The sequence below is a fragment of the Chenopodium album genome, chromosome 19 (genome assembly GCF_948465745.1).
Source record: "Chenopodium album chromosome 19, dcCheAlbu1.1, whole genome shotgun sequence".
In the NCBI taxonomy this organism is placed as follows: Eukaryota; Viridiplantae; Streptophyta; class Magnoliopsida; order Caryophyllales; family Amaranthaceae; genus Chenopodium; species Chenopodium album.
Genome location: NC_137852.1, coordinates 41,772,738 through 41,799,152, shown reverse-complemented (window position 1 = coordinate 41,799,152; position 26,415 = coordinate 41,772,738). Strand labels below are relative to the sequence as shown.

General features: G+C 34.1%; 3 protein-coding genes and 1 long non-coding RNA gene across 4 annotated transcripts; 3 read left to right on the top strand and 1 right to left on the bottom strand.

The window, feature by feature from the left end:
- Nucleotides 1–2,627: 2,627 nt before the first annotated feature.
- LOC145594414 (uncharacterized) lies at nucleotides 2,628–13,203 on the top strand. Its single transcript, XM_081650726.1, has 8 exons — nucleotides 2,628–3,918; nucleotides 3,987–4,822; nucleotides 4,914–4,974; nucleotides 5,154–5,512; nucleotides 5,708–5,816; nucleotides 5,985–6,062; nucleotides 8,938–9,119; nucleotides 12,541–13,203. Exons 1-8 carry the CDS (start codon nucleotides 2,628–2,630, stop codon nucleotides 13,201–13,203), a joined length of 3,579 nt encoding a protein of 1,192 aa, XP_081506852.1.
- Nucleotides 13,204–13,378: 175 nt separating this feature from the next.
- On the top strand, nucleotides 13,379–14,271 carry LOC145594413 (uncharacterized). The gene is made up of 3 exons (XM_081650725.1): nucleotides 13,379–13,936; nucleotides 14,052–14,073; nucleotides 14,201–14,271. The coding sequence occupies exons 1-3, from the start codon at nucleotides 13,379–13,381 to the stop codon at nucleotides 14,269–14,271; spliced, it is 651 nt and encodes a 216-aa protein (XP_081506851.1).
- A 1,150-nt stretch (nucleotides 14,272–15,421) lies between these two features.
- On the bottom strand, nucleotides 15,422–17,750 carry LOC145595686 (uncharacterized). The gene is made up of 3 exons (XR_014102996.1): nucleotides 17,726–17,750; nucleotides 17,553–17,618; nucleotides 15,422–16,157 (listed from the first exon to the last, which is right to left on the bottom strand). It is a non-coding gene; the product is annotated as an uncharacterized LOC145595686 (long non-coding RNA).
- Nucleotides 17,751–23,858: 6,108 nt separating this feature from the next.
- LOC145594412 (UPF0481 protein At3g47200-like) lies at nucleotides 23,859–26,143 on the top strand. The gene is made up of 2 exons (XM_081650724.1): nucleotides 23,859–24,032; nucleotides 24,841–26,143. Exon 2 carries the CDS (start codon nucleotides 24,842–24,844, stop codon nucleotides 26,141–26,143), a length of 1,302 nt encoding a protein of 433 aa, XP_081506850.1. The 5' UTR covers nucleotides 23,859–24,032; nucleotide 24,841.
- The last annotated feature ends 272 nt before the right edge of the window (nucleotides 26,144–26,415 follow it).

Below are 26,415 nucleotides of genomic sequence, written 5' to 3'. Positions count from 1 at the left end.
AAAAGCTCATGAGGGGTTTTACCTTTCAAAACCGGAGTCGGAGTACGATTAATGAGATGCACCGCAGTCATAACGCACTCACCCCAAAAATACTTGGGCAGTTTAGCCTGAAATCGAAGAGCACGGGCCACATTTAAAATGTGACGGTGTTTACGCTCAACCCTACCATTTTGTTGAGCCGTGTCAACACACGATGTCTGATGCAGAATGCCCTTCTGTGCAAAGAACGACTCCAAACTCAAAAATTCTTGGCCATTATCACTACGGACCACCTTCACCTTCTTGCCAAACTGAGTCTTTGCCATAGCACAAAACTCACGAACTAACTGAGAAGCCTGATATTTACCAGCCATCAAAAACACCCAAGTAGCACGAGAAAAATCATCAACAATGGTTAGGAAATAGCGAGCATCACAACTAGAAACAATCTTGTACGGACCCCAAATATCACAATGAACTAAATCAAAAATTTCAGATGCTTTATTCATACTTAATGGAAAAGAGTTTCGGGGTTGCTTCCCCATAAAACAAATGTCACAATCAAAAGAACAAACTGAGTTACTACTATGAGTACTACGACTACTAGAAACTCCCGGAAGAGAGCTCACAACTTGCATTGACGGATGCCCGAGACGCCTATGCCATAACAAACTTGCATCTGAAATAACCACTTTGTTCGCCTGCAGATTCCGAGCACAAACTGGACGAAAAATATAGACCCCATCACATTGGACCCCCGCTCCAATCAGGTTCCTCAAACTGCGGTCCTGAATAATGCATAGCTTGTCAGTGAACATAATAAAATAGCATTGTTTTTCTAACAATTGAGACACAGATAACAAGTTGCATTTAAGAGCAGGAACATATAAAACATTGTCAAGAGTTAAATTATCAGACAAAATAACTCTTCCTTCCTTCGTTGCTGTCGTGCTCTTCCCATTGGGCAAACCAACGGGCGAAGAGATGTCATGTAAATCAGTGAAAAGATCAATATTACCAGACATATGATTCGAAGCTCCAGTGTCAATGAGCCAATCAATGGAATTATACGTACCAAGTTTGTTGCCATCTGACGAAGAACCAGACTTGGCACCCTTTACCGCAGACATGAGTTCCTTCCATTGAGCATCAGAAATCGTTGGAACACTCCCACGATCAGAATCAGAAACCGGCTCATTGTTACCACGAGAATTTCCAGCAGAACCAGCAAAATCACCCTTGCCCTTGCCTGACGACCGACCACCACTACCTCCTCGACCCCCACGACCTCCACGCCCCCCACCCGGGAAGCCATGAAGCTAATAACAATGGTCCTTATCATGACCAGACCTTTTACAATAAGTACACTCAATCCGTTCAGTAGTTCGACCGGAAGCCGTACCTGTTGCATTAAAACCAACAGTCGTAGAGGAAGAGGTCTCATGTGCCTCAGACACAGATTGCTTACGCTCATCAGCAACAACTTTAGCATAAGCAGCATTCATAGAAGGCAAAGGATCACTCATCAACAAAGTAGACACAACAGAACCAAACTTCTTAGGATCCAAACCAAGACAAAACTGATGCAACAACTCATTCTCATGCCACTTAGCAAATTCTTTCGCAGCGGAACAAGTACAAGTAGGCAATTTCACATAACTAGACAATAAATTCTGCAATTTATTCAATTCACCATAATAAACTGCAACAGAACGACCTCTTTGCTTACAATCAGCAATATCATGTTTCAATTCAAAAATACGAGGACCGTTACCAAGAGAATAACGATCACGCAAATCATCCCATAAAGGTTTAGCATCATCAGGAATAATAACAGTAGAACGAATTAAAACATCAAGAGTATTATAAATCCAAGCAACAACAGTAGAATTAACAATACCCCACTGACGATAATCTGGATGCTTGGGATCGGGTTGAACAATAGAACCATCCACGAACCCGAGCTTGCTCTTAGACCGAAGATTGTTGCGAATTGACCTCGACCACTCTTCATAGTTGTCGACGGTAAGCAACACAGGACAAATCACCAATTGAGAGCCATCACTAGGATGAAGGTAGTAATCGGTGAACGGCTCGTACTTGGAAGGAGGATTAGGGGAAGGAGGAGGTGTGTCACCATTACCCGACATCGCCCCAAACAACGAGCACTTGGAAGCAAACAGAAGCTGCACTCGCACGCACTACACACACAAGCACACACCACACACACACCCCGAGCACCACACCACGCAGCACCTCGCAACACAACCAGAAAACAGCAGCACCACGCTAATAGCACAGCACGCAGTACACAAAACTGCACCACGCACCACACCAAAACAAAACTGCACCAAAGCACAGCAAAAACGCACCAAAAACAGAGGCCAAAACAGCAAAACAGAGGCCAAAAACAGAACCAAACTTGGAAGCACACACAATTGCGCACCACAGCAAAATCAAACCAAAATAAATTAGGGTTTGTGAGCCCTAATTCGGAGCAAATTAACAGAATTTGCACTAATAAAAACCGAAGAAAAAAAAATAAATTGAAGCCTTAATTTCTCAAATAAACAATGAATTTGCGGAATTAAACAAGAACTAACCAAGATCGATGTAAAAATCTCTAGAAAGTAGAGAGGCCTAATACCATGTTGTTAAACTTTCTCAATATTCCTGTGTTGCTTACCGTAAACAACTATGAAGAGTGGTCGAGGTCAATTCGCAACAATCTTCGGTCCAAGAGCAAGCTTGGGTTCGTGGATGGTTCTATTGTTCAACCCGATCCCAAGCATCCAGATTATCGTCAGTGGGGTATTGTTAATTCTACTGTTGTTGCTTGGATTTATAATACTCTTGATGTTTCAATTCGTTCTACTGTTATTATTCCTGATGATGCTAAACCTTTATGGGATGATTTGCGTGATCGTTATTCTCTTGGTAACGGTCCTCGTATTTTTGAATTGAAACATGATATTGCTGATTGTAAGCAAAGAGGTCGTTCTGTTGCAGTTTATTATGGTGAATTGAATAAATTGCAGAATTTATTGTCTAGTTATGTGAAATTGCCTACTTGTACTTGTTCCGCTGCGAAAGAATTTGCTAAGTGGCATGAGAATGAGTTGTTGCATCAGTTTTGTCTTGGTTTGGATCCTAAGAAGTTTGGTTCTGTTGTGTCTACTTTGTTGATGAGTGATCCTTTGCCTTCTATGAATGCTGCTTATGCTAAAGTTGTTGCTGATGAGCGTAAGCAATCTGTGTCTGAGGCACATGAGACCTCTTCCTCTACGACTGTGGGTTTTAATGCAACAGGTACGGCTTCCGGTCGAACTACCGAACGGATTGAGTGTACTTATTGTAAAAGGTCTGGTCATGATAAGGACCATTGTTATCAGCTTCGTGGCTTCCCGGGTGGAAGGCGTGGAGGTCGTGGTGGTCGTGGTGGTCGAGGAGGTAGTGGTGGTCGGTCGTCAGGCAAGGGCAAGGGTGATTTTGCTGGTTCTGCTGGAAATTCTCGTGGTAACAATGAGCCGGTTTCTGATTCTGATCGTGGGAGTGTTCCAACGATTTCTGATGCTCAATGGAAGGAACTCATGTCTGCGGTAAAGGGTGCCAAGTCTGGTTCTTCGTCAGATGGCAACAAACTTGGTACGTATAATTCCATTGATTGGCTCATTGACACTGGAGCTTCGAATCATATGTCTGGTAATATTGATCTTTTCACTGATTTACATGACATCTCTTCGCCCGTTGGTTTGCCCAATGGGAAGAGCACGACAGCAACGAAGGAAGGAAGAGTTATTTTGTCTGATAATTTAACTCTTGACAATGTTTTATATGTTCCTACTCTTAAATGCAACTTGTTATCTGTGTCTCAATTGTTAGAAAAACAATGCTATTTTATTATGTTCACTGACAAGCTATGCATTATTCAGGACCGCAGTTTGAGGAACCTGATTGGAGCAGGGGTCCAATGTGATGGGGTCTATATTTGAGGAACCTGATTGCAGCTAGGCCGCGGGGAACAGCTCCCAGCCGCAGCCAGGCTGCGGAGCTCACTGCCCAGCAGGCTACGCCCCCTGTTGGCAGTGCTGGTGGGCAGCAGCACCCCTGCACGCATCAGCAGGGGGCTGCCCAGCCTGTGCAGGCTGCTGCCAGGCAGCAGGTGGCGCCGGTGAGCCCCGGTCAGTCCACCGGTGGTGGTCCGGGCTCCGGCGAATTTTTTGGTGGTGTCTCTAATATTTTCGGTGGTGCTTCTAACGATGTTTCTCGCTCCGGTGTGGTTGATGAGCAAGAATTAGATGGTTCTAATATTTTTATTAACCCGGAATTTTTGAGGGGGAGTTCGTCGGAAAATTTGGGCCGTGGTCATCGTGAAAAGCGGGCTCCTTCTTGGCATCGGAATTACGTCACACATACTATCATCACTGAAAATATAGACCCCTCTACGCCAAATATCGACCCTCCTCAATCACATTCTTCAGGTAAACCTTTCCCTATAGCTTGTCATGTTGAATATAATCGTTTTTCTAACAGACACAGGTGTTTCCTGGCGACGATCACTAAGGGAAAGGAACCGTCTTCATTCAAAGAGGCGGTTAAAGACGTCGGTTGGCGTAAGGCTATGCAAGATGAGATTGATGCTCTAGAACGCAATGGCACTTGGACCATTGTGGATCTTCCTCCAGGAAAGCGGGCCATTGGTTGTGGTTGGGTGTATAAAATTAAATACACCGACAAGTCAAAGGTCGAACGTCTCAAGGCTCATTTGGTTGTTCGTGGCAACCGTCAGGTTGAAGGTGTTGATTATAATGAGACATTCGCTCCAGTTGCAAAGATGACTACGGTACGTGTTTTGTTGTCTGTTGCAGTTTCTTTGAATTGGGAGTTACATCAGATGGATGTCCATAATGCTTTTCTTCATGGTGATTTGGAAGAAGAAGTATATATGCAATTGCCTCCAAGGTACGGTACTTCGACACCTGGCAAAGTTTGCAGGTTGGATAAATCTTTATACGGCTTGAAACAAGCCCCGAGACAGTGGTTTGCAAAACTGTCCAGTGCTCTGCGAGGTTTTGGGTTTAAAAACTCATATGCTGATTACTCTCTATTTAGCTATGTACAAGGCAGTGTCTCTTTACATGTTCTTGTCTATGTCGATGATTTGATAATTGCAGGCAACTCTCATGATGCTATTGATCGTTTTAAAGCCTATTTGAGCAAATGCTTCTATATGAAGGATTTGGGTTTGCTTAAGTATTTCTTAGGCATTGAAGTTGCTCGGAGTCCCGAGGGCATCTTTCTTTCCCAACGAAAGTATGCTCTTGATATTTTGACTGAGGCAGGAATGTTGGGTTGCAAACCCATTGATACACCGATGGAGCAGAATCATCGTCTTGCACATGCTTCCGGTGAGCCGTTTGCTCAACCGGAACAGTATCGTCGTTTGGTTGGTCGTTTGGTGTATTTATCGGTCACTCGACCACAGTTGAGTTATTCAGTGCATGTTTTGGCACAATTTTTGAGTGTTCCACAGGTTTCTCATTGGGATGCGGCCATTCGTGTCTTGCGCTATCTTAAGGGTAGCCCGGGACAAGGTATTTTGTTGCGACCTACGAAGGATTTACGTTTGACAGCGTTTTGTGATAGTGATTGGGCGGCATGCCCCTTGAGTCGGCGTTCTTTGTCAGGTTATTTTGTTTTCCTAGGTCGCTCCCCTGTTTCTTGGAAGACTAAGAAACAGCCTACTGTGGCCACATCATCTTCTGAAGCTGAATACAGGTCTATGGCTTTTACTTCTCGTGAGTTGAAGTGGTTGAAAATGTTGTTGTTTGTTCTTGGTGTTAAGCATTCAAAGCCTATGCAGTTGTTTTGTGATAATCAGTCGGCTTTGCATATCGCTAAGAATCCGGTGTTTCATGAGCGTACGAAACATATAGAGGTAGACTGTCATTTTGTTCGTGATGAGTTGATCAACGGTAATATTTCTACCTCATATGTTTCGACAGGTAATCAGTTGGCAGATATTCTCACTAAGGCTCTTGGACGGCAACAGTTTGGTTTTCTTTTACGCAAGTTGGGCATTGGTGATTTACATGCTCCAACTTGAGGGGGAGTATTAGAGTTTGGTTTGATATATTTGTTAATATTGTATATTTGGAAAGTTTATCTTGTTTAGGAGTTTTAGCCAAGTTAGGTATTCTATTGTACATTGGTATATATTTGTGATTAATAGAATACAGAAGGCTAAGCCGTTTTCTCCAATATTTCTCTACTTTAACAAATACTTTGTGATATTTTGTCATTCAATCTTATATTATTATCTAAACATAATATTTTTTTGTTGAATTTTGATACAGTATTATTATTCTAGAGGCTGGGCATCCGTTTCTGATCAAAATCCGAAAGGTGCTTGTTTAAAATTGCATTTTGAATATCCAATGTATGAGGTAATTTCTACGAGAAAACTCTATTTATATACTTCTATTTAAGGTACTGTTTCAATAATGTCTAAGAGATGTCAATGAGATTTTCCAAGTTGTACATTATTGAACCATTTTAGGACAGAAAGATACACTTGCTTTTGAAATATTAAGATTAGTCTACAATATTGTGATATCTTATGCATGTAGATTAATTAGCACATGAAGTCCTAAGCCATTAGTCATGTTATATAAGAAAACAAAAAGTAAAAAAATAAAAAAATAAATAAAATTCAATTAAACTTAAAAAATTAACATTAATGGATCTGCAATTTTTTCAATTAATTAAGACCTAAGATATATTTATAGCCAAATAATGTGTGTAATAAAAGCGAATAGAATAAGTAATTTGAGTTTAATAATAATGAAAATAAAAATTTAAATTGTTTTACTCTCTCTACACAAATTTCATAATGGAGTGTAAAGTATAGACTATAGAGTGATATAAGAAAAAGTTGGACATAGTAATAGAGTGAGTAAAAAGATGTACAAATACAATTGAAAAAGGAATTGCAAACAAAAATTACAATAAATGAGTTTACCATCTTACCCCTCTTATCTTGCATAACATGTAGACTTAAACTACAATAGATCGTTTTCTGCGTGACTGGCACACTGTGTGACTGCTTGTAAAATAACAAAGTAACCCCTATAAATTTGACTATGTAACCTCTAGAACATACATTGACCAAAAAACACTAACGGAGTAACCCCAATAAAACTGACCCCGCAACACATAACCCTACAAAACTGAAAAATTAATCTCTATAACAATGAAGAAATAACTCCAAAGTAGCTGGTCCGTACATAAGACTTTGTGGTTTACAAATATATCTTCCTACACTAATTACAATTAAATAGAAATACAAATACTAGAGTCCTATAAATCAACCAAGCCATGAAATTAAGTAAAAAGCTAGCAAGCTAAGGAATCAAGGTATTGTCTACAACGTAATTTTGTTGTCCACATCGAGCAATAGATGGTCATGACCAGCCGACCTCGCCATTAACCAGACTGTGTCCTTTTGATGAATCTCCTTCTTTAACCGTGCGTGTTGGACTTTTGGGCTTAACTACGTACTATATATATATACATATATATATATATATACATATATATATATATATACATATAGGGGAGGGATCCGGTAAGAACCCCACCTTATATAAGAACCCTTTCTTATGTAAGAACCCTAATTATGTTCTAAACTTTTTTCTATGTTCTAAATTTTTTTCAACTTATGTTCTAAAGTTTTTCCTATATTCGAAAAATTTTCTTACTTATGTTCCAAAATTTTTCCAATGTTCTAAATTGTTTTTTAGATTATGTTTTAAATTTGTTCCTATGTTCTAAATTATTTTTTTCAGCTTATGTTCTAAATTTTTTTTTCTATGTTCTAAATTATTTTTTCAGCTTATGTTCTAAAGTTTTTCCTATATTCTAAATTTTTTCTACTTATGTTCCAAATTATTTTTAATGTTTTAAATTGTTTTTAGATTATGTTCTAAATTTGTTCCTTTGTTCAAAATTATTTTTTCAGCTTATGTTCTAAATATTTTCTATGTTCTAAATTATTTTTTTCAGATTATGTTATTAATTTTTACCCATGCTACGATTATTATTTTCAACTTATGTTCTAAATTATTTTTTCTTATGTTCTAACTTTTTTGGTTGTTTATGTTCTAAATTTTTGCTATCTTTCAAATTATTTTTCTTATGTTCTAAAATTTTCTGCTTATGTATTAAACTTTTTCTACTTATGTTCTAAAATTTTCTGCTTATGTTCTAAACTTTTTCTACTTATGTTCTAAATTTTTTTTCTATGTTCTAAATTTTTTTTTCTATGTTCTAAATACGAAATTCTCAAAATTACAGAAATGCTATTACTAAAGAATCATTTTAGATGGTTAGATCAAAACTAATAAAGGGCTGAGATTGGTTCTTATATAAGATTGGGTTCTTATATAGAGGAGGGTTCTTACATGAGCCTTCCTATATATATATATATATATATATATATATATATATATATATATATATATATATATATAAATATATATATATATATATATATATATATATATATATATATATATAAATATATATATATATATATATATATATATATATATATATATATATAACCTTATAGGGTGGAGCACGTTTATTGTGGAATTGGAAATTTTAATCCATGCTTATGTTACTTATTGTAACACATTGAATACATTCTAATTCCTAAGTATAATAGTTTTGAATGTAAAAATGTAATTTAACAAGTGGGACATTGAATTAGAAGTAAATTTTCCTCTTTAATGAAGTTCCTATTTACTTACATTGTATGATTTATCACATTAAAGCAGATGGAAAACAAACCTCTAAAAAAGCCAGATCAAATTAGTAATGCGGTGGCAACTTCAATGAAAATCAAATTGGGATCTTTGCCTTGTGTTGTCTCTGATATCTGTTGCATCTATAAAGTTCCTGAGTTTATCTTGAAAGGAAACGAAGAATTTTATCAACCTTCGGTCATGTCAATTGGCCCCGTCTACTATAAAGTTAAAAATTTAGAAACCATGCAAGAGATTAAATGGATTTACTTGGATCACTTCCTTAAAAATCCCTACAATGCTTGTCGAAGCTTGGAGCATTACATCAATTTTGTAAGGGAAAAGGAATGGGAATTATCTACTAATGACTTTAAACCTAGTTACTCACTTATTATAATAAGATTCTTTTGTCAACTACCTAATGAAATTGAGATGAATCGATGATTTATTTTATGATAACTCATTCACTTAGGGCATGCCTGGATTGGGGTAATACATTAAAGGGGTAATAAAAGTCAAACTAAGGAAAATGAATGTAAAAATAGGGAAGAAAGAGATAGTGATGGTGTGATTGTAAGAAGATTATGTAATGATGGTATGTTGTGAGGTGAAGATGATAAGGTAATAAACTACACCCACTAACTCAAAATTTCCCCTATTCATATATCACCCCGAAAATAGCCTTACCACCTTCATAAACAATCCTGGCCGTGGTTCGGGGGTTAAAATGATAAGGTAGTTAACATGATTTGCTAAAAATAAAATAAAGTTAAAAAAAAAGTAGAAATACATATATACAACCGACTACTAATGAGAAAATTGTTAAAATAATTAGGAAAAAATAATTTTACTATATTTGACTAGGGACAAAACAATAGCTTTATAAGTTATAACCATAGAGATAAGAATAAGGTGAGGCGCATAACTGTTTAGACTTTTGGAGTTGAACTGATCATAAACAAGACTTGGTATATCATTGTTTAGACTTTTTAAGTTGTTTAAATGATGTAATGCGGCAGTGATCCGCTATTCAAGCTGAAAGAAATTGCGATTGTAATAATAAACTAAGACTCAATTGTTTAATTTAAGTCTTTCATTACTAGGCTAGCATTGAAAAACAAGTGGATTTCTACTGGATCTTGATTTTCCTAATCTCGAGTAAGGTTTGACTATTATGATGATTAAAAAACATGTATCCAAGTATTATGCTTAATTATTTACTAACTACAGCAATTAATGTAGAATTATACTAATGCATATCAAACATTCTAAGTGTTTTCTGAAATAAGGATGCATAAAATATCTAATAAAATCCCCTTTTATAAGTGATTTTTTACAAGAAACCACCTTATAAATTTAATTCTGCAATAATACACCTTCATCAAAAATTTATTTCCAATGCCACACCTTTGATCGGAAAAGAGGGTTTGACCCTATTTCCTGGCATTGACCCGGCCACGTGCAAGGCACATGACCTCTTAAAATCACTTTCCAACTATGCCACCCACCAAGACGCCACCAGAGAGAGTTGTTTCGGTACGGTGGTGGTGGGGTGGGGGGGGGTGGGTAAGGCGGTTTGGTGGGGTGGGTAAGGAGGTTTCGGTAGTGTTTTGGTGGTTGGCATAGTTGGAGAGTGGGTTTAAGAGGTAACGTCACTCACACGTGATCAGGTCAGATCAACGCCCGGAAATATAGTTAAACCCTCTATTCTGGCTAAATTAAAGGTGTGTCAGTGCCAAAAAAAAAAAAAAAAAAAAAAAAAATTGATTAAGGTGTGTTATTACCAAAAAATAAATAAATAAAAAAAATTATAAGATGATTTCTTGCAAAAAAAATCACTTATAAAAGCCAGTGATATGCTGCATATTTTTCTACATAAAAGTTTTATTTCACCTAAAAATGAAAATCCACTATCTCCTTCGTTATAACACTATTATAAACGACGTACATTGTTTTAGAATTTCACCCTTAACCAATTTATCAAATTACTGAGGATACAGGATACCAATTTAGAAAATGTACAAGGTAATCAAATGCTTATAGTCTTTCCTCAAAAAAAAAAAAAAAAAAAAAAAAAAAAAGGTTATAGTCAATTCTAAGGGGTAAAAAAAATTAAACGAGCATTACTATTGAACATAGATCTCAATAAGTTGAATGTGTACAGAACTTAAATAATACGAAGTAATTAAGTCCACACTCTAGTTTTGCCACATTAATGCAAACAAGTACTACAACTTAAAAATATTAATAAAATATTTAAGTAAGCTGTAATCATGTCCTTTTAAATACGGAGTAAGAAGGAAGAATTCATCTCATTATAACTTTGTAAGTCATCAAATATTAGCTAGCTTAGTGAATTCTCCTACATACAGTGCTACTTTATCTCTTTCTCTTTACTTGTATTTGTTTGCTCCGTGGTGCAACTCTTGAGCTCCTAATATTATCTGGTACGTTTTTATTTTTTTATTTTTTTTCTCTTTCATTTTATAACATTTATTTGGCCACTTTTTAATCTTGATTTTTGTCTTTAAATATAGTATATTAATACTCTTATGAAGTATATTAATCCATACCCCTTCCATCACTAATAGGTTAGAAAAATTCACATCATATAAGATGAACTAATCATAATCTACATTAGTCTTGTACATAAGTTAGAAAAATGATGCGTGTACTAAGCCTTTAATTGGTCATGTGCTATTCCTTTATTTTGTATAATAGAGTCATGTGCAATCTTGTTAAATACATCATAATATATTATTAAAATATTAACATTTTATACCTTTATTCAAAAGATATGGAAAATATGGAAATTGCAGCAATTTAAAGTTAGTATTTTGTTAATTATAGCCAATTTTGAAAAAATTGCAAATTGCAGCCAAAAAGTTCTTATAAATTGTAAATTGCAGCACAATTCAATTTTTTTTATCTGTTTACATGTTAAAAAATATTCGGTTAAGGCTTTAGGGGCCATTTTAGTTCTAAAGGAACCGAATTGAGCTCGGAATTAGCAAAAAAATAACTTAAGTGCCTCGTTTTTGCAGCAAAAAATTGTTGCCCACAAATCGAAATATTTATTCTACTTAAAACGAGACCCCTACGTTATTTTTTCGTTAATTTCAAGCTCAATTCAGACCTTTAAGAACTAAAATGGCCCCTAAAACATTAACGGGTCAACTGATGAAAAAGTTGAATCGGGCTGCAATTTAAAATTGATAAGAAATTTTGGGTTGCAATTTGCAACTTTTTTTTAATGGCTGTAATTTGCAAAATACAAATTTTAAATGGCTGCAATTTGCAACTTTTCCAAAAGATATTAATGGTATATATATTTAAAGATCTCGCATGACAATGTTTTGAACTTTTGAAACATAATGAAATAATACATCATTAATAGATATCATTAATTTGCCATGGAATCTCTCATGATGTAAAATGTGACGAATAAAAACGAATGGGGAGCATATATATTCAAAGATGCATTAGCAAGCATGAGTAAAAATGGTTGTGGTTGTTACAATAAAAAAGAGAAATAATTAAACTATGAAAAGGTGTAAAATTCTATATGCACCATATTTACACCTTTACATAGTATTTTTTTTAAGGTATAAATATGGTACTTATAGCAATAGGTAAGAGAAAACACAAACAATAGATCGACAAGTTTGTTTGTACGGACTATATATAGCAGTATTCATTAATTTGAAAAAAAGACATATACTAACATTGTATATGATTAATCACATTAATGCAGATGGAAAACAAAACTCTAACAAAGCCAGATCAAAAGAATAATAAGGTGGCAACTTCAATGAAAAGCAAGTTAGGATCCTTGCCTTTTGTTGTCTCTGATAACTGTTGCATTTATAAGGTGTCTGATAACTGTTGCATGTATAAGGTTCCTGCCTTTATCTTAGAGGGAAACAAAGGCTTTTATCGGCCTTCGGTCATGTCAATTGGTCCAATCTACTATAAAGATAAGAATTTAGAAACCATGCAAGAGGTTAAGTGGATTTACTTGAATTACTTTCTTAACAATCCCAACAATGCTTGTCCAAGCTTGGAGGATTACATCGATTTCATAAGTGAAAGGGAAGGAGAAATCCGCAGCTCATATCAGCAACAAATCCGTATCCCTAACCATGAGTTTATCGAAATGGTTGTGCTCGATGTTGTCTTCTTGGTTTATCTTTTCATGTGCAGAAGTGGTATGTTTCCTAAACCTTCTATAGAGAAAAAGCTACAAGGACTAATGCCGTACTTAAGCAAAGATTTATTTCTACTAGAGAATCAACTCCCTTTTTTTGTTGGTAAGGGCATATTTTACAAGGCATTTGGTGATATTTGTGGAGCTAATACCATAATTATTGTTACCCTTGCAAACATAAGCATGACTAGTATTCCAGGATTTAATTAAGGCTATCAAGAGTATACTTGATGGTAAGAAAATTAACAGTGAGTCGAACATTAAACATCTACTGGATCTCCAGAGGATGTCTTGTTGTCTTTCTTTGAGCACACCATTGCGTAACGAGTCCAAACTAAATCAAACGGTTAATTCAAATTCATACATAGTTTATATACACAAGGCTATGTCGTCGTGCATACGTTCATCATTGTTACTGCTATGTAACAATCGACTGTGCCGACGCTATGTCAAGAAGACGAGGGAAGTTGTTAATGATCGAAATTGCCATCTTGCTTACACTGCTAAGCAACTAAAAGACGCCGGAGTTACATTTGTGGCGGGTGAAAGTGAAAATCCATTGGATATAACATTTACCAATGGGAAGTTAGAGATTGCGAAATTGGAAATAAATGATCATACTGAAGCTTATTTTCGGAGCATGATATATTATGAGCAGTGTCATTATTCGGAGGATTCTTACTTCATCGATTTTATATTCTTCCTTGATGAACTGATAGACACCGTGGAAGACGTGCAAGTACTGGTCAAAAGCAAAATTTTCAGTAATTATCTAGGAAGTGATGAAGATGTTATAAAACTTTTCAACAATATTGGCAAACACTTAAATCTGTCATGCGATTATTATTACTCTGGTGTGTGCAGTGCTGTGAACGGTTACGCCTCAACCCGCTGGCATCGATGGATGGCTATATTGAGGAGAAATTACTTGAATCATCCATTGGTGATTTTATCTGTGATAGCTGCATTCATACTTTTTGTTCTTACTCTATTAGAATTTATTTTTTCCTACTTTTTTCAATATTTCAAAATGCTACTTATTTTATGTAACTTTAAAGGTAGATGATGTAGATCGTTTATGTAATTTGACGTCATATTAATTTTTAATCGGTTTTAATGTGGTTTTTAATCATTTTATTGGGTAAGTTTGTATCTTTCCCACATTACAAATTTTTATAAACATTAGTAAATTTTTTAAAAAGTTCAGGCAACAAGCTCATCATTACAGCTATTAAAGCATTGACAAGTTCTAACAAATACTTGTACTACCTCCGTTAATTGTTATCTCCAACTTTTGAGAGATATAAAATATTCCAAAGTTGCAGATAACAATTAACGGAGGTAATATTACTTATAACTTAATAATAGGAGCATGACTCCACTAACAAAATATGCTTAAAAGAAACAAACTCACTATCTCCTAATATTTCTCAACTTTAATAAACATGCAGTTGACTAATAAACAAATTAAATTGACCCACTAATAACATACTCCTAAAGCCTTTATTCAATTCATCATGACCAAGTACACGTAACTACTACTCCTAATAATTTTCCACAACTATTTTGAATCAATCACATAACACTAATCAATACACAATAGAAGTACAATTACATGCTCAAGTGGTTAGAGTTTTCCTCCCTGTTTCAGGAAATTTAGGGATCGATTCTCATCCCTACCCTTGTGGCTCTCTAAACACCAAACAAAAAAAAAAAAAATGCAAAATTATCATACAGTAGTATAGTACAACACTTTTAGAGAATAAGCTAAGACTTACATTTCTAAGAACAAAGTAATCGTTACTATCCTTTTGTTACCCTCTCCAACCTACGGTGTCAAACATGCACTTACTTCTTGGTGAAACCAGTAATAGTCTGCAGTAAAGTAAGAACAAAAAGTACGATTGCAGCGATCACAGATATAACTGCCCAGGGGTGATTAAAGTAATTTCCCTCAAAATAGTCATCCATCGATTCCATTGGGTTTTAGCGTATTCATTCAAATCTCTGCTAATACCCGAGTAATAAAATTCACATCCTAAATTCACGTTAACTGTGATTTTATTGATGAATCTTATCGCGTCTTCATCACTCCCAAGATCATTCTGGATAATACCACTACGATCTAGTACTTGCACATCTTCCACTGTGTCTATCAGTTCATCAAGGAAAATGATATAATTAATGATGCAACAATTATTGGAATAATGACACTGTTCGAAAAATAAGATGCTCCGCAAATAAGGTTCGGTGAAATCATCTATAACTAACTTGGGAATCATTAAGTTCCCTTTCTCATATGTGATGTTCAATGGACTGTTACTGTCTTGTACCTTAAACTTAACTCCGGCGTCGAATAGTCTTTTGGCAGTGTCTGGATAGATGATGCCGCCCTTGGGAAGGTCTAATTGGTTTTGGGGAGGTAGATTAGAAAGTAAGCAGCAACATGTCCTCATTAGGTCTAACAAATGGTTAATGGTTGATGCATCTATTTTATTCGTATGCATACAATGATGAACAGCCTTAACTCCGGGGAAATTTGTGTGATTATGTATGTAAGCAAGAGTAAAATTAATAAAAGGTTGGAAAACATTACCAAATGCTAAGTCAAAGAAATCTTGGAGAACAAAAAAAGGAAGCTGATTTTCCAGAAGATATAAATCCTTATTTATGTAAGGCATTAGTCCCGGTTGGTTTATTGGTATAGGCCATTTATTCGGACACCAATTGTTTAAGAACAAATAGACCAGGAATGCAGCATCGAGCACCACCATTTCCACGAAATCATTAGATTCATTAGGGAAGATTATTTGTTCTTGGTACTGGCCAATGATTTTCCCTTTAGAATCTTTTACATAGTTGATGAAATCCTTCAAACCGCGATTTTTATTAACATTTTGGGAATGTATTAGGAAGTGTTTCAAGTAAATCCATTTTATGTGTTGCATGGTTTCTAGAGACTGATCTTTGTAGTAGGCTGGACCAATTGACACAACTGATGGTTTGTAATGTTTTTCGTTTCCCTTTCGAATAAATTCAGGAATCTTATAGATGCAACACTTATCAGAGGAAGCAGAAGACGATGATTCCAACTTTTTTTGCATTAAGATTTCCTCTTGATCCAACAATATTGTTGTTTCTGATTGTTGATGGATGATTTCCATCTGCATTCACAAAATAATGTTATTATTGAACAATTTCACAATAGCTACGTCAAAGTCTTCCAATATTAACAATGATTAAAATGCATTATTTTAATTAGGAAAATTTGTGAGGAAGGTCTTTTTAAGTGGTTGACCTTATAAAAAAGGTCATTTTATTATTAAAAAAAAAATAAATAAATATGAAATAAATAAATAAATAAATAAAAAAGCACAAGATTATGTTGGGGTTGGGGGAGGGTCATTTGACCAATTCCGGCCGGCGTTGACCAAATATTTCCGGCAAATTTGTGGGAAATTCCCTGTTTCTCATGGTGAGAAACAAAATTTGTTTCTCATGATGGCATTTTCGTGAATAAATCAACAACTTTTTCAATATTGTGGGCTCCACAGTTGAATAAAGTTGAAAAAGTTGTTGATTTATTCACAAAAATGCCCCCATGAGAAACGAATTCGTTTCTCACGGTGAGAAATTGGGGCTTTCTCCAAATTTGTCCGACATTGACCACTTAAACAAACTTTTTTTTTTTCCTTTTTTTCCGTCTTTTTTCCTCAATTTCTCTTTTTCCCCATTTTAATTTTTCCCTCCCTTATTTTCTCTCAGCTCTCCTCTAATGTGACTAGTAGCTACTATTAATGGCGTTCAATTTCTCTTACCGTAGAAGAATTAATGGTAAATTAAAGGCTGGCAGTAGATTAACACCACAATTTCTTCTTTAGGTAAGGCTTCTATATATCTCTCTCTTTAGTCTGTATCTTTAAAAGTAGTGAAAATTGCTAATTTTGTTTGCAAAAATGGCGAAGAGCAACCTAAAACGGAAAAGCAAGTCAAAACGAAAAAGCAAGTCCCACATATTCTCATTCAAGCGCATAACTAGGCTCATGTACGTTCTTCCCAATTTGATTGGCCTTCAATTTTAATTTTAGTGATAAGAATTGAAGATTTGGGATTAGTTTATTTTTGGCCAGAAAAATTTGGTCAACGCCGTAGATTGGTCAAAAGACCCTCTCCACAACCAAAACATAATATAAGGACCTTCTGTGCTACTTTTTTTTTTTTTTTTTTTTTTTATATATAAAAGGACATTTCTCACAAATTTTCCTTTTATTTACTATTGTCTTTAATTGTCCATAAAGTAATAAAATTTAAATTTGTGAAACAGTGAACCAAAGCAATTCAAACAAAATCTATTGTAGTACTCCATATGACTTTACGTTTCCTTCATTAGAAATCTTCATACTAGTGAAGTAGTGAACATAGAATTATTGAAACTATTTAAGTCTAAGTGTGGTACATATATATTATTATATAAAACGGAGAACATACGTACTTATATTATAGACATGGAAACATTTTATCCAATAATAAAGTATATATGTATTCTTTTCAAACAGTACCTCAATAATTGGAAATTCAGATTGCTACTTGAAGCAGGCTTTCGGATTTGGATTCCTTCTTGAATGCTACAGCAATATTCGAAATTAGAGAAATAATGATAGCAGAGCAAAGATTCAAAAGTTTTAAAGAATATTAACAAAATAAATAATTTGAGTGAACCACTTTAACTTACCTTGTTCCTTATTCACACTACAGAGTTGTGAGTGAGGAAGTAGTAAGCCTCAGAAATCTTTATTTATAGGCTTCAAAAAATTCTGGAGTGACGTCAGTCAAGACGTTAAATGATGACGCAATAATATACATTATTTTTCGACAAATTTTGAATAAGGTGGTCTTTCATTATTTTATTGTAAGACAAATAGCGATACCCTTGTGGAATTTCAAGCTATACTTTGGGCGGAACAGGTGGGTCGAACCCATCCTAAGCCCCTAGGCTCTCCTACTTGGCAAGCTGAAAATAAAAGTTATTTGTTGTTTCCCTTTTCATTGAATTGCATGAAAAGTACAATAATTTTGTTAATCCTAAAATTTATATATCGTACACATATAATAAGAGAAAATTGTGAAAAATGACCTTTAAATAGTCGACTTTTTGAAAAAAAACCTTTTAAGTTGTATTTTGTTTGTATGGGGTACTTGGTTGAGCTTGTGAAATGGGTCTAAAATAGTCAATATTATTATATATATTGTGTATAGCCTTAGATGAGTTAGATCATAGAAAATTGGTCTATCTCCTCATACTTGAGATGCTAGCCTATATATAATGAATTAATGATCATGTGGTTTAACAGATCATAACATTTGCAACCTCTATATTTAGATGATGGGTATGAGAAAATATCCTAAATATACGTACATCTGAGTGGGTCGAGGGAGTAATCAATAACATCAAAATATAAAATTGAGAATATGATGTTAAATAATCGCATCCAATTATATTCAAGTAGGAGACTTGCGTTTTGGGGACTTGTTTGGGCGAGTGTTCAAAAGTTATGTTGCCGTTGTTAGAGCATGATCGTTACCAAAAGGAAGGCATCAAGGAAGCATATGCAAGAAGGGTACGAATTTTTATTGTTAGGGCCTAATTTAGTGTTTATATTGTATAGCTTACGGGCCTATTTCATGAGCCCTAATCACTTGTATAAATACTCTACTCTACACTCTAATGAAACTACGGAAAATTATTTCGTGACATGGTATCAGAGCCAAAATCAATCTAAATCCTACATCTCTAAATTTTTTTTATTTATTTTAGATAGAATGGTAAACAAAGTTAAATAGAATCTCTCAAAACTATTATGCAACTTATTGTACAAATTAAACGTGGTTCATATTGTACGTTAGCATACTCCCTCTCATTTTCACATTTAAGCCCATTTAATATTCTTTCAAAATTATGTTTTAATAAGAACACTAAAAGATGAATAAATCACGTAGACTTGGGAATATATACCAATGTGAAATTACCACAAGAAATTCGAATAATCGTGCAGAAATTGAACATGTTAACGATGGCCTGTCATATTCATTTAGGAGATGCCCATAATTGATCAGTATGTACGATCGATATCAAATGGCCTGGCATCAACGCACTAGAAGATAAAGCATAAAATGGAAATTCGTCGTGTTTCCCAAGCCTAGTGATTTTTGAACACCAATTTTCCTTTTTGTGCACCAATTTTACACAAAATAATCATGACTTATTTCCAATTGGGACTTGGGGTGTGCGGATAGGAAAGCAAATAGTGCGAGAATCAGTTCCTGTGTCCAAGAACACATGACTCACACAATAAAGGGAAGATTGAGCTTAAGTTTTTTTTTTTTTTTACTACCTCCGTTTCATATTATTTGCAATGATTAGACATTTTTCCTCTCTACTTTATGTCAAATCATTGCAAATAATATGAAACGAAGTTAGTATATATATTTATGCTCTTCATCCCCCTTTTTTGCGCATAGGCCCTATTGGCTAACATTTGTATATAGGATAGCATTGCATAATTCATGGAACCATTGTGTTGTAGATTTGTTCAACCTTGACAAGTTTGGAAGGCAAGTAGTAGATCCTCGAGAAATCGACTAGATGTTCAACGTTCGATTCTTTGTCTATTATTTTCTTCTCTCTTAATTTTGAACTCGGAGATTTTTTCTTATATGAACCGAATTTACCATCTATGTAACAACTAGTGAGATCCATGAAAGAAACTTCATCACGGTCAAATGCCCTAAATCTTGTGTCGTATAAATAATTGAAAACAAAAAAAGGGAGCTGATAAATAATATAATTGAGAACCAAAAAAGGAGCTGATATAAAAGGGTTGAATGCCCTAAATATTGCGTCTTATTATAACTCGTATAAATAAGTTATGGCCTGTTCATAATTACTGAACTGAACTGATTGGAGCTGAACTGACTGGAGCTGAATTGAACTGAAATGAACTGAAATGATTATTTCATGAGAGAGGAAAATTAGGAGCTGATGTAACACCCCAATAATTCTCCCTTTCCCAAACCACTTGCTTTAAATAAAATAGTGGAGAACCATTGATGTGCTACCGCCACGTGTTAAAACGTTAAAACTTTATCAAAGTATCGCAGCGGAAAAACAAACTTAAGTATTTAAAAATCATAGTTTAGAACAACGAATAAGTCAAAGCTTACAAATTGGAACCATGTAAGGCCCTTATTTAAAACCAAACCAATAATCAAAGTCCAAAACATAAATGAAACTGCAAAGCATAAATAAGTTCAACACAAAGAATGAATACTCTCAATCACACCAATCCCTTGACAATGCGTATGTCAAATCCCCGAACTTCACATCATCAAGCTAACCTGTGCAGTACTGCTCCCCAATAATACAAGTATAATAATTGGATCATCACAGGGTCATTGAAAGGCGAAGGTCATGACCAAAAGAAAACACACACAAAAGCACGCAATCAGCAAAGCTGAGTACATACAAGCTACAACGTACCAAACCTAGCATGCTCAATTAATTAAAGTAGATAAACATACAATGTGAATTCAATAATCAAGACTCCACACTTAAACAATTCAATTGACTCAACATACTTACTAACTAATTCCAAACACTTGACTCTTTGTATTTTATTTAATTAATTTAGTCTGGAGTATGCAATAGACGAGGTTGTCCAATCCACCAAATCATTTTGGTCCCAAACGACCATTTGAAATAAAAGTTTAGCGCGATGCAAGAATGGGCGCGACTCCATTCTCACAAAGTTAGCCTAGGGTCCATCTAACTTTCATTATAAAATAAAATGTAAATACCAAAAGAGAAGAGGACATGTTGATCAAACAAGCCTCGAAAAGCCACGGGCTACCACCGTGTACCCCAACCCATAATTGTCAATACTCTAGAAGTGCACGCTTTCCAGAGTTTTATTGCTCATCCATGTTTCACTTTACGTGATTCCAATTTTAATTAATAGCCGACTCATTCAAGAAGATCATACATAACATTCATACATCAATTCACTTTTAATCTTATTTAGGACAATGGTGATCACAACACAAATTGACCTTTAATTCCATTAAACTTCCAAATTATCCAAAATTGTTGAACATAGTCAACTCACCTAGCCATTTCGGCTTAATCCACCTTTACTCAACATACTAACAAGTCATGATTGAATAATAAATAAAATAAATAGCACCTTGTGGAATAAATAAATAAATTCATTCCACTTAAACCATTCAATTCCAATCCTTTAATAATCCAAATGTGGTTAACAAACCAATCCAATAAAATATGTTGGTATCAACATTCCATACAAACAATTAATCCAATATAATTTCACATTCTTGCATCCATAATTCCATACAAGCATAATTAATTCACCAAAACATGTCTCATAAACATAAGCCCATGAATTAATTTAATGCATAACCAAACAATTTTCATACAAGTGTTCTCTAATCATGAAACTAAGTTCTTTCCTTTTTGGTACCTTAACATGATACTACTTACAACGAAGTAGACATGTACGTACCTCGTATAAACAATCCTTTGCGCCACTTTTAATCACTTAAAAGTCTCCTAAGTAATAATCACTTCCTAGAAAACAACCAACAACAATAAATTAATACTTAACCAAAATTCTAGCAATATAAATTAGATTAAAATTGCTTAAAACTTTATCAAAAACATGTTTTTATGCTTAATTAATCATTAGAAATTGACTAGGAACAAAAGCCCCAAATTAATTAATCATAAGAACCCTAAAATCCCAATTTAAATAAATTGAAACCCTAGGTTTTAAAATTATAAAATCTGAAAATTATAACCTAAACAAAATCTGAAATTTATAAGTTTAAGCTATCAAAAACATGATTTTAATACTAAAAATATAATCTTTATACTACAAAATCAAAACCCAAAACAATTATATGAAGATTAAGCAAAAGTATGAAAGCAAAGGAGGAATAAGGGGAGGGAGAACAGCAGCCACGTGGCTGCTGCTGGAGCACCGACGGTCAGGGGTGGCGGCGACCGGCGTCCAGCGGCTGGAGGTGGTGTGGCAGCAGGCTGAGTTGGTGGTGCAACAATGGTGGTGAGTCAAAACTCACGTAAAGAGAAGGAAAAAGAAAGAAAGAAAAAGAAAAGAAAAAAAAAAAGAAAAGAAAAGAAGAGAAAAAAAATAAGGGGAAAGAAAATAAAGGAAAAATAAAATAAAGAAAATAAAGAGGAGGAAAAATAACACTAACCTTTTGTGTGGGGAAAAATTTGGGGATGTATGAGGTATTTATAGGAGAGAGAGTGGTGTAGGGTTAGTTTTAAGGTTGGGCCTCATAAAATTAATGGGCCAATTAGATAAATAAAATGGACTAGCTTTGTTTAATATGTATGACATAAATGTAGAATGGACAATTAAAAATCCTTTTAGAACAAAATCAATCATCAACCCAAAAATAATTTGGAACTTTAAAACTTAAATCTCGGAAAAACACATAAATATTCTAAAGAAAATAAAAATTCATTTATAATATATTTATAAATATGGGGGAGTACAGCTGAACTGAACTGAACTGATTGGAGCTGAACTGAACCGAACTGATTAGAGCTGAACTGAACTGAAATTAAGTAAATGTGTGAACAAGCCCTTAAAATCATGTAATAAATAATCGGTAACTCTAAGGTATAGCTGGCTCACCCTTTGGGTTACTCCGGATTCGGAGATCAGTTCTGGGCGGTTAGATTCCAATCCCCTCCCAATTGTTGTTTCTTGGGATCGAACACGGATCCTCCCTATCAATTGTAGTCTCAATCACCACTACACCAACAACCATTACTTAGCGCACATATTATAACATTAATACTTAAAGTTATACAAATTATCTTGTAAGAATATAAGAAATTAATATATTTTAGAGTAATTCCAAAGGAAGCTGTGAAATTACCTTGTCATGCCACATAACCTAAAACTATCTTTCTAGCTAATTAGAGTCCCAATGACCAGTTATTAGCTTGTTATTTAAATTATAATTATTTATTGTTTTCATCTTAATTACTAAATTACATTTAACATTTTCTTTTAGGTAATTTATTTCAAGGAAATTAGCTTGACAAAGGTAATTTTGATAATTTGCTTGGTCAAACTAATTGCATATATATTTTAGCTCCAATAGTCAAGCTAGTAACTAAGGACTATTTTAAATTGCAAGCAAGTCTCTAACTATAATCATTGGACAAAGTTGTTGTTATCTTCACAATATTTTTTGGTGTTCCCACCTAGTTTACCTTTTGGGCTAATCTGAATTTAGGATTCGGTTACCTTATCTTTGTATTATTTTATTTTGAAATTATAAATCGAGACGAATCTGACAATAATCCACTTATTGATTATGACTTTACCAACATATATATAAAGCCAAAAGGTCCACAAAATTTGTGTGAATAATGTGTAAAGTCAAACTTTATGATTTCATGTGAGAGAAGGATAGCTTAAGTAGTTCGAGCTCCCCTTTGGGTTCCAAGATATCTTGGGATCGATTCTCATCACTTGTCCTTGTGGCTCTCTAAACACCAAAAAAAAAAAAAAAAAAAAAAAAATGATTTCTGTGTTATTTAACCATACTATAAAATTTTATTAGGAGGGAATATGGATTACTTGAATGGATTTAAAAAGTATATATAAATCCTCATATTATGGAAAAGAATGTGATTTTATTCTTTAAAATTGGTACATTTACTTTACAGTATTCGTATTTGCTTTGTTAAAGAATATGTCTTTTTTACTTTGGTAGATAATGTTAGGTTGAAGACACAAAATTGCATAAAAAGAAAACCAATTCAAGGCTAAGAACTACTTCGTACATCATATCAAAATTTTGTACTAAATATCCTTTAATTGATTAATTCCCTCTAAATCTCTAATTTGGTGTTATTCTTTAGTTTATCTTTGTTTGGGCCACCTGGTGAGGCGCGGAATATACAATTGATTTACCAAAATTTGGTACGTTTCCACAATTTGTTTTATTCAAAAAAACTATATGGATACTATATTATTATTATTATCTATATAACTATACTAAATAAGTTTTTTTTTTTTTTTTTTTTTGGAGGGATTTCCCTCCTAAACTTCACTTATCTCCCTTTTTTTAGATTTTTGCATAATTATTAATTTGTATAGAAAGATTAGAGACTTTATACTTTAATTATTTATTATATAATTGACTTTTGAATTACATTTCAAAAGACTTCTATATTTAATTTCAATTACCATTATTCAAAACCGAGCTTGGCTCGGGCACTATCTAGTTTGTAATTCTTGATGTGGTCTAAAGTGTCTTATGCATCACCCATAAATAAAATAGATTAATTTGAATCATTATAATTAAGTAAATAATAAAAAGTAAAAGAAAATAGAATATAATACGGAGTATAGTATGAAATTAATTACTCCATAAATCCCCTTTCTAAATAATTGATACATGTTGACTTTTTGTTCGATATAAATAAAGAAAGGTCATTTTATTAATTTAAAACTTCAATGAAAATACACCTAAATCTATACTTTTTTTTTTCTTTTTATCCTATACCTAAATATTAGTAACATTTACGATAACAAAATTTTTGCTGAATTTGTTTTCCCCCTTCCTAATTAGATCATTTATTTAATTATAATTAAAAAGCATTCTATATTTGCAAACAATAAGTTTTAAATTCGCAAGTCAAATCAATCGCTCTTTACATTTGAACGGTAATGAGCTTAACTGACAAGATAAATGATGATATATGATGATAATTATTTGATATTACAGAATGGCAGCTGAAACCAAGGAAGTGGAATTTTCAATAGAATGCAAGCTTAATTCCTTTCCTAAATCCTTATCTATTAATCGCTGCATTTATAAGGTGCCTGAACATATCCGCAAGGTAAATAGAGAATGCTATCATCCTTCAATTGTATCAATTGGTCCTATCTACTATAATACTCCATCCCTTGAATCTTCATCAATGTTAAAATTAAGTCGCCTCAACTGCTTCCTAGAATATGCGACTTATACAAATGGCAACCAAGCTTTTAGCTTAGCCCAATACATTGACATTGTGAAAGAATGGGAGGAAGAGGCTCGTTCCTATTACGAAGAAAAAATAAGTCTCACTAGTAATGAGTTTGTTGAGATGATGATGGTGGATGCTGCATTTATCATCTACACTTTTATGTGCCATAAAAAACGCCATTTTCATCTCCTTCAAGAGATTCCTATGTTCGAAAAGGTCACTTGGATGGGAAAAGTGATACAAGATTTATTTGTCCAAGACAATCAACTCCCCTTTTTTGTTCTCAAAAATCTATATGAAATAGCATTTGGTGTAGCTTACCCTCATATTTCCTTCAAGGAGCTAACTTGTAGTTTTATATCCCGCCCTTTTTTTCTTGGCAACGATAGGGAACGTACCAAACTAGGTAGAGAGAATGTAGAGAACACATCATGTATTAAACATCTTGTGGATTTTATGAGGGTTTGGCACTTACCTCCTGAATTCCAAGACAATAATGAAATGATAACAAATGAATCAAATTTTCCCCCGAGTGTTGAAAAGCTAATGGCCGCCGGAGTAAAATTTGAGGTAAGAAAGGGTAAGAATTTGCTCGATATTGAATTTTCTAATGGGGTATTAAAGATTCCGAGATTGGTTGTTGAAGACTCCATGGAAGGTTTTATTCGCAACATCATATTTTATGAACAATCCCACTATTATCCTAATGGCAATTCTTACTTTGCCGATTATGTATTGTTCCTTGATGCATTGATCGACACTCGTGAAGATGTGCAAATACTAGTTCAACATGGAATAATGGAGAATGGTGTTGGGAGTAATGACGATGTGGCAACTATAGTGAACCGTCTCACCAAGTACATATCAATCCGTCGTAATTACTACTATAATGATATAAGTCAAAGATTGAATGCCCATGCTAACACCCAGATGAACAAATGGATGGCTGTATTAAGGAAAGACTACTTCAATCATCCATGGTCAATCACTTCCGTCGTTTATTTGGTTGTAATGCTTATCCTCACAGTGTTACAAGTTTATACTGGTTTTAAGTCGTAGTTATTCTTTCTAAGCTTCATTTAGAAGCAATATAATGTTGTAATTGGATCGTATACAAGTTTGACAATTAAAATTTTCCTTTAATTTGTTACTCTATATTTGTAATGCTAATGGTTAATTTATTGAGTTCAAGTGGGAATTTGTACATTAGAGGAATAATTGTTGAAGTTTGGTACTTGTTATGTAACTACCCAACCAGTAATACAGAATTTAAGAGATCAAATTACTATTAAATGTGAAAGCATTTTTTACTAATAAATTTGAGATATGTT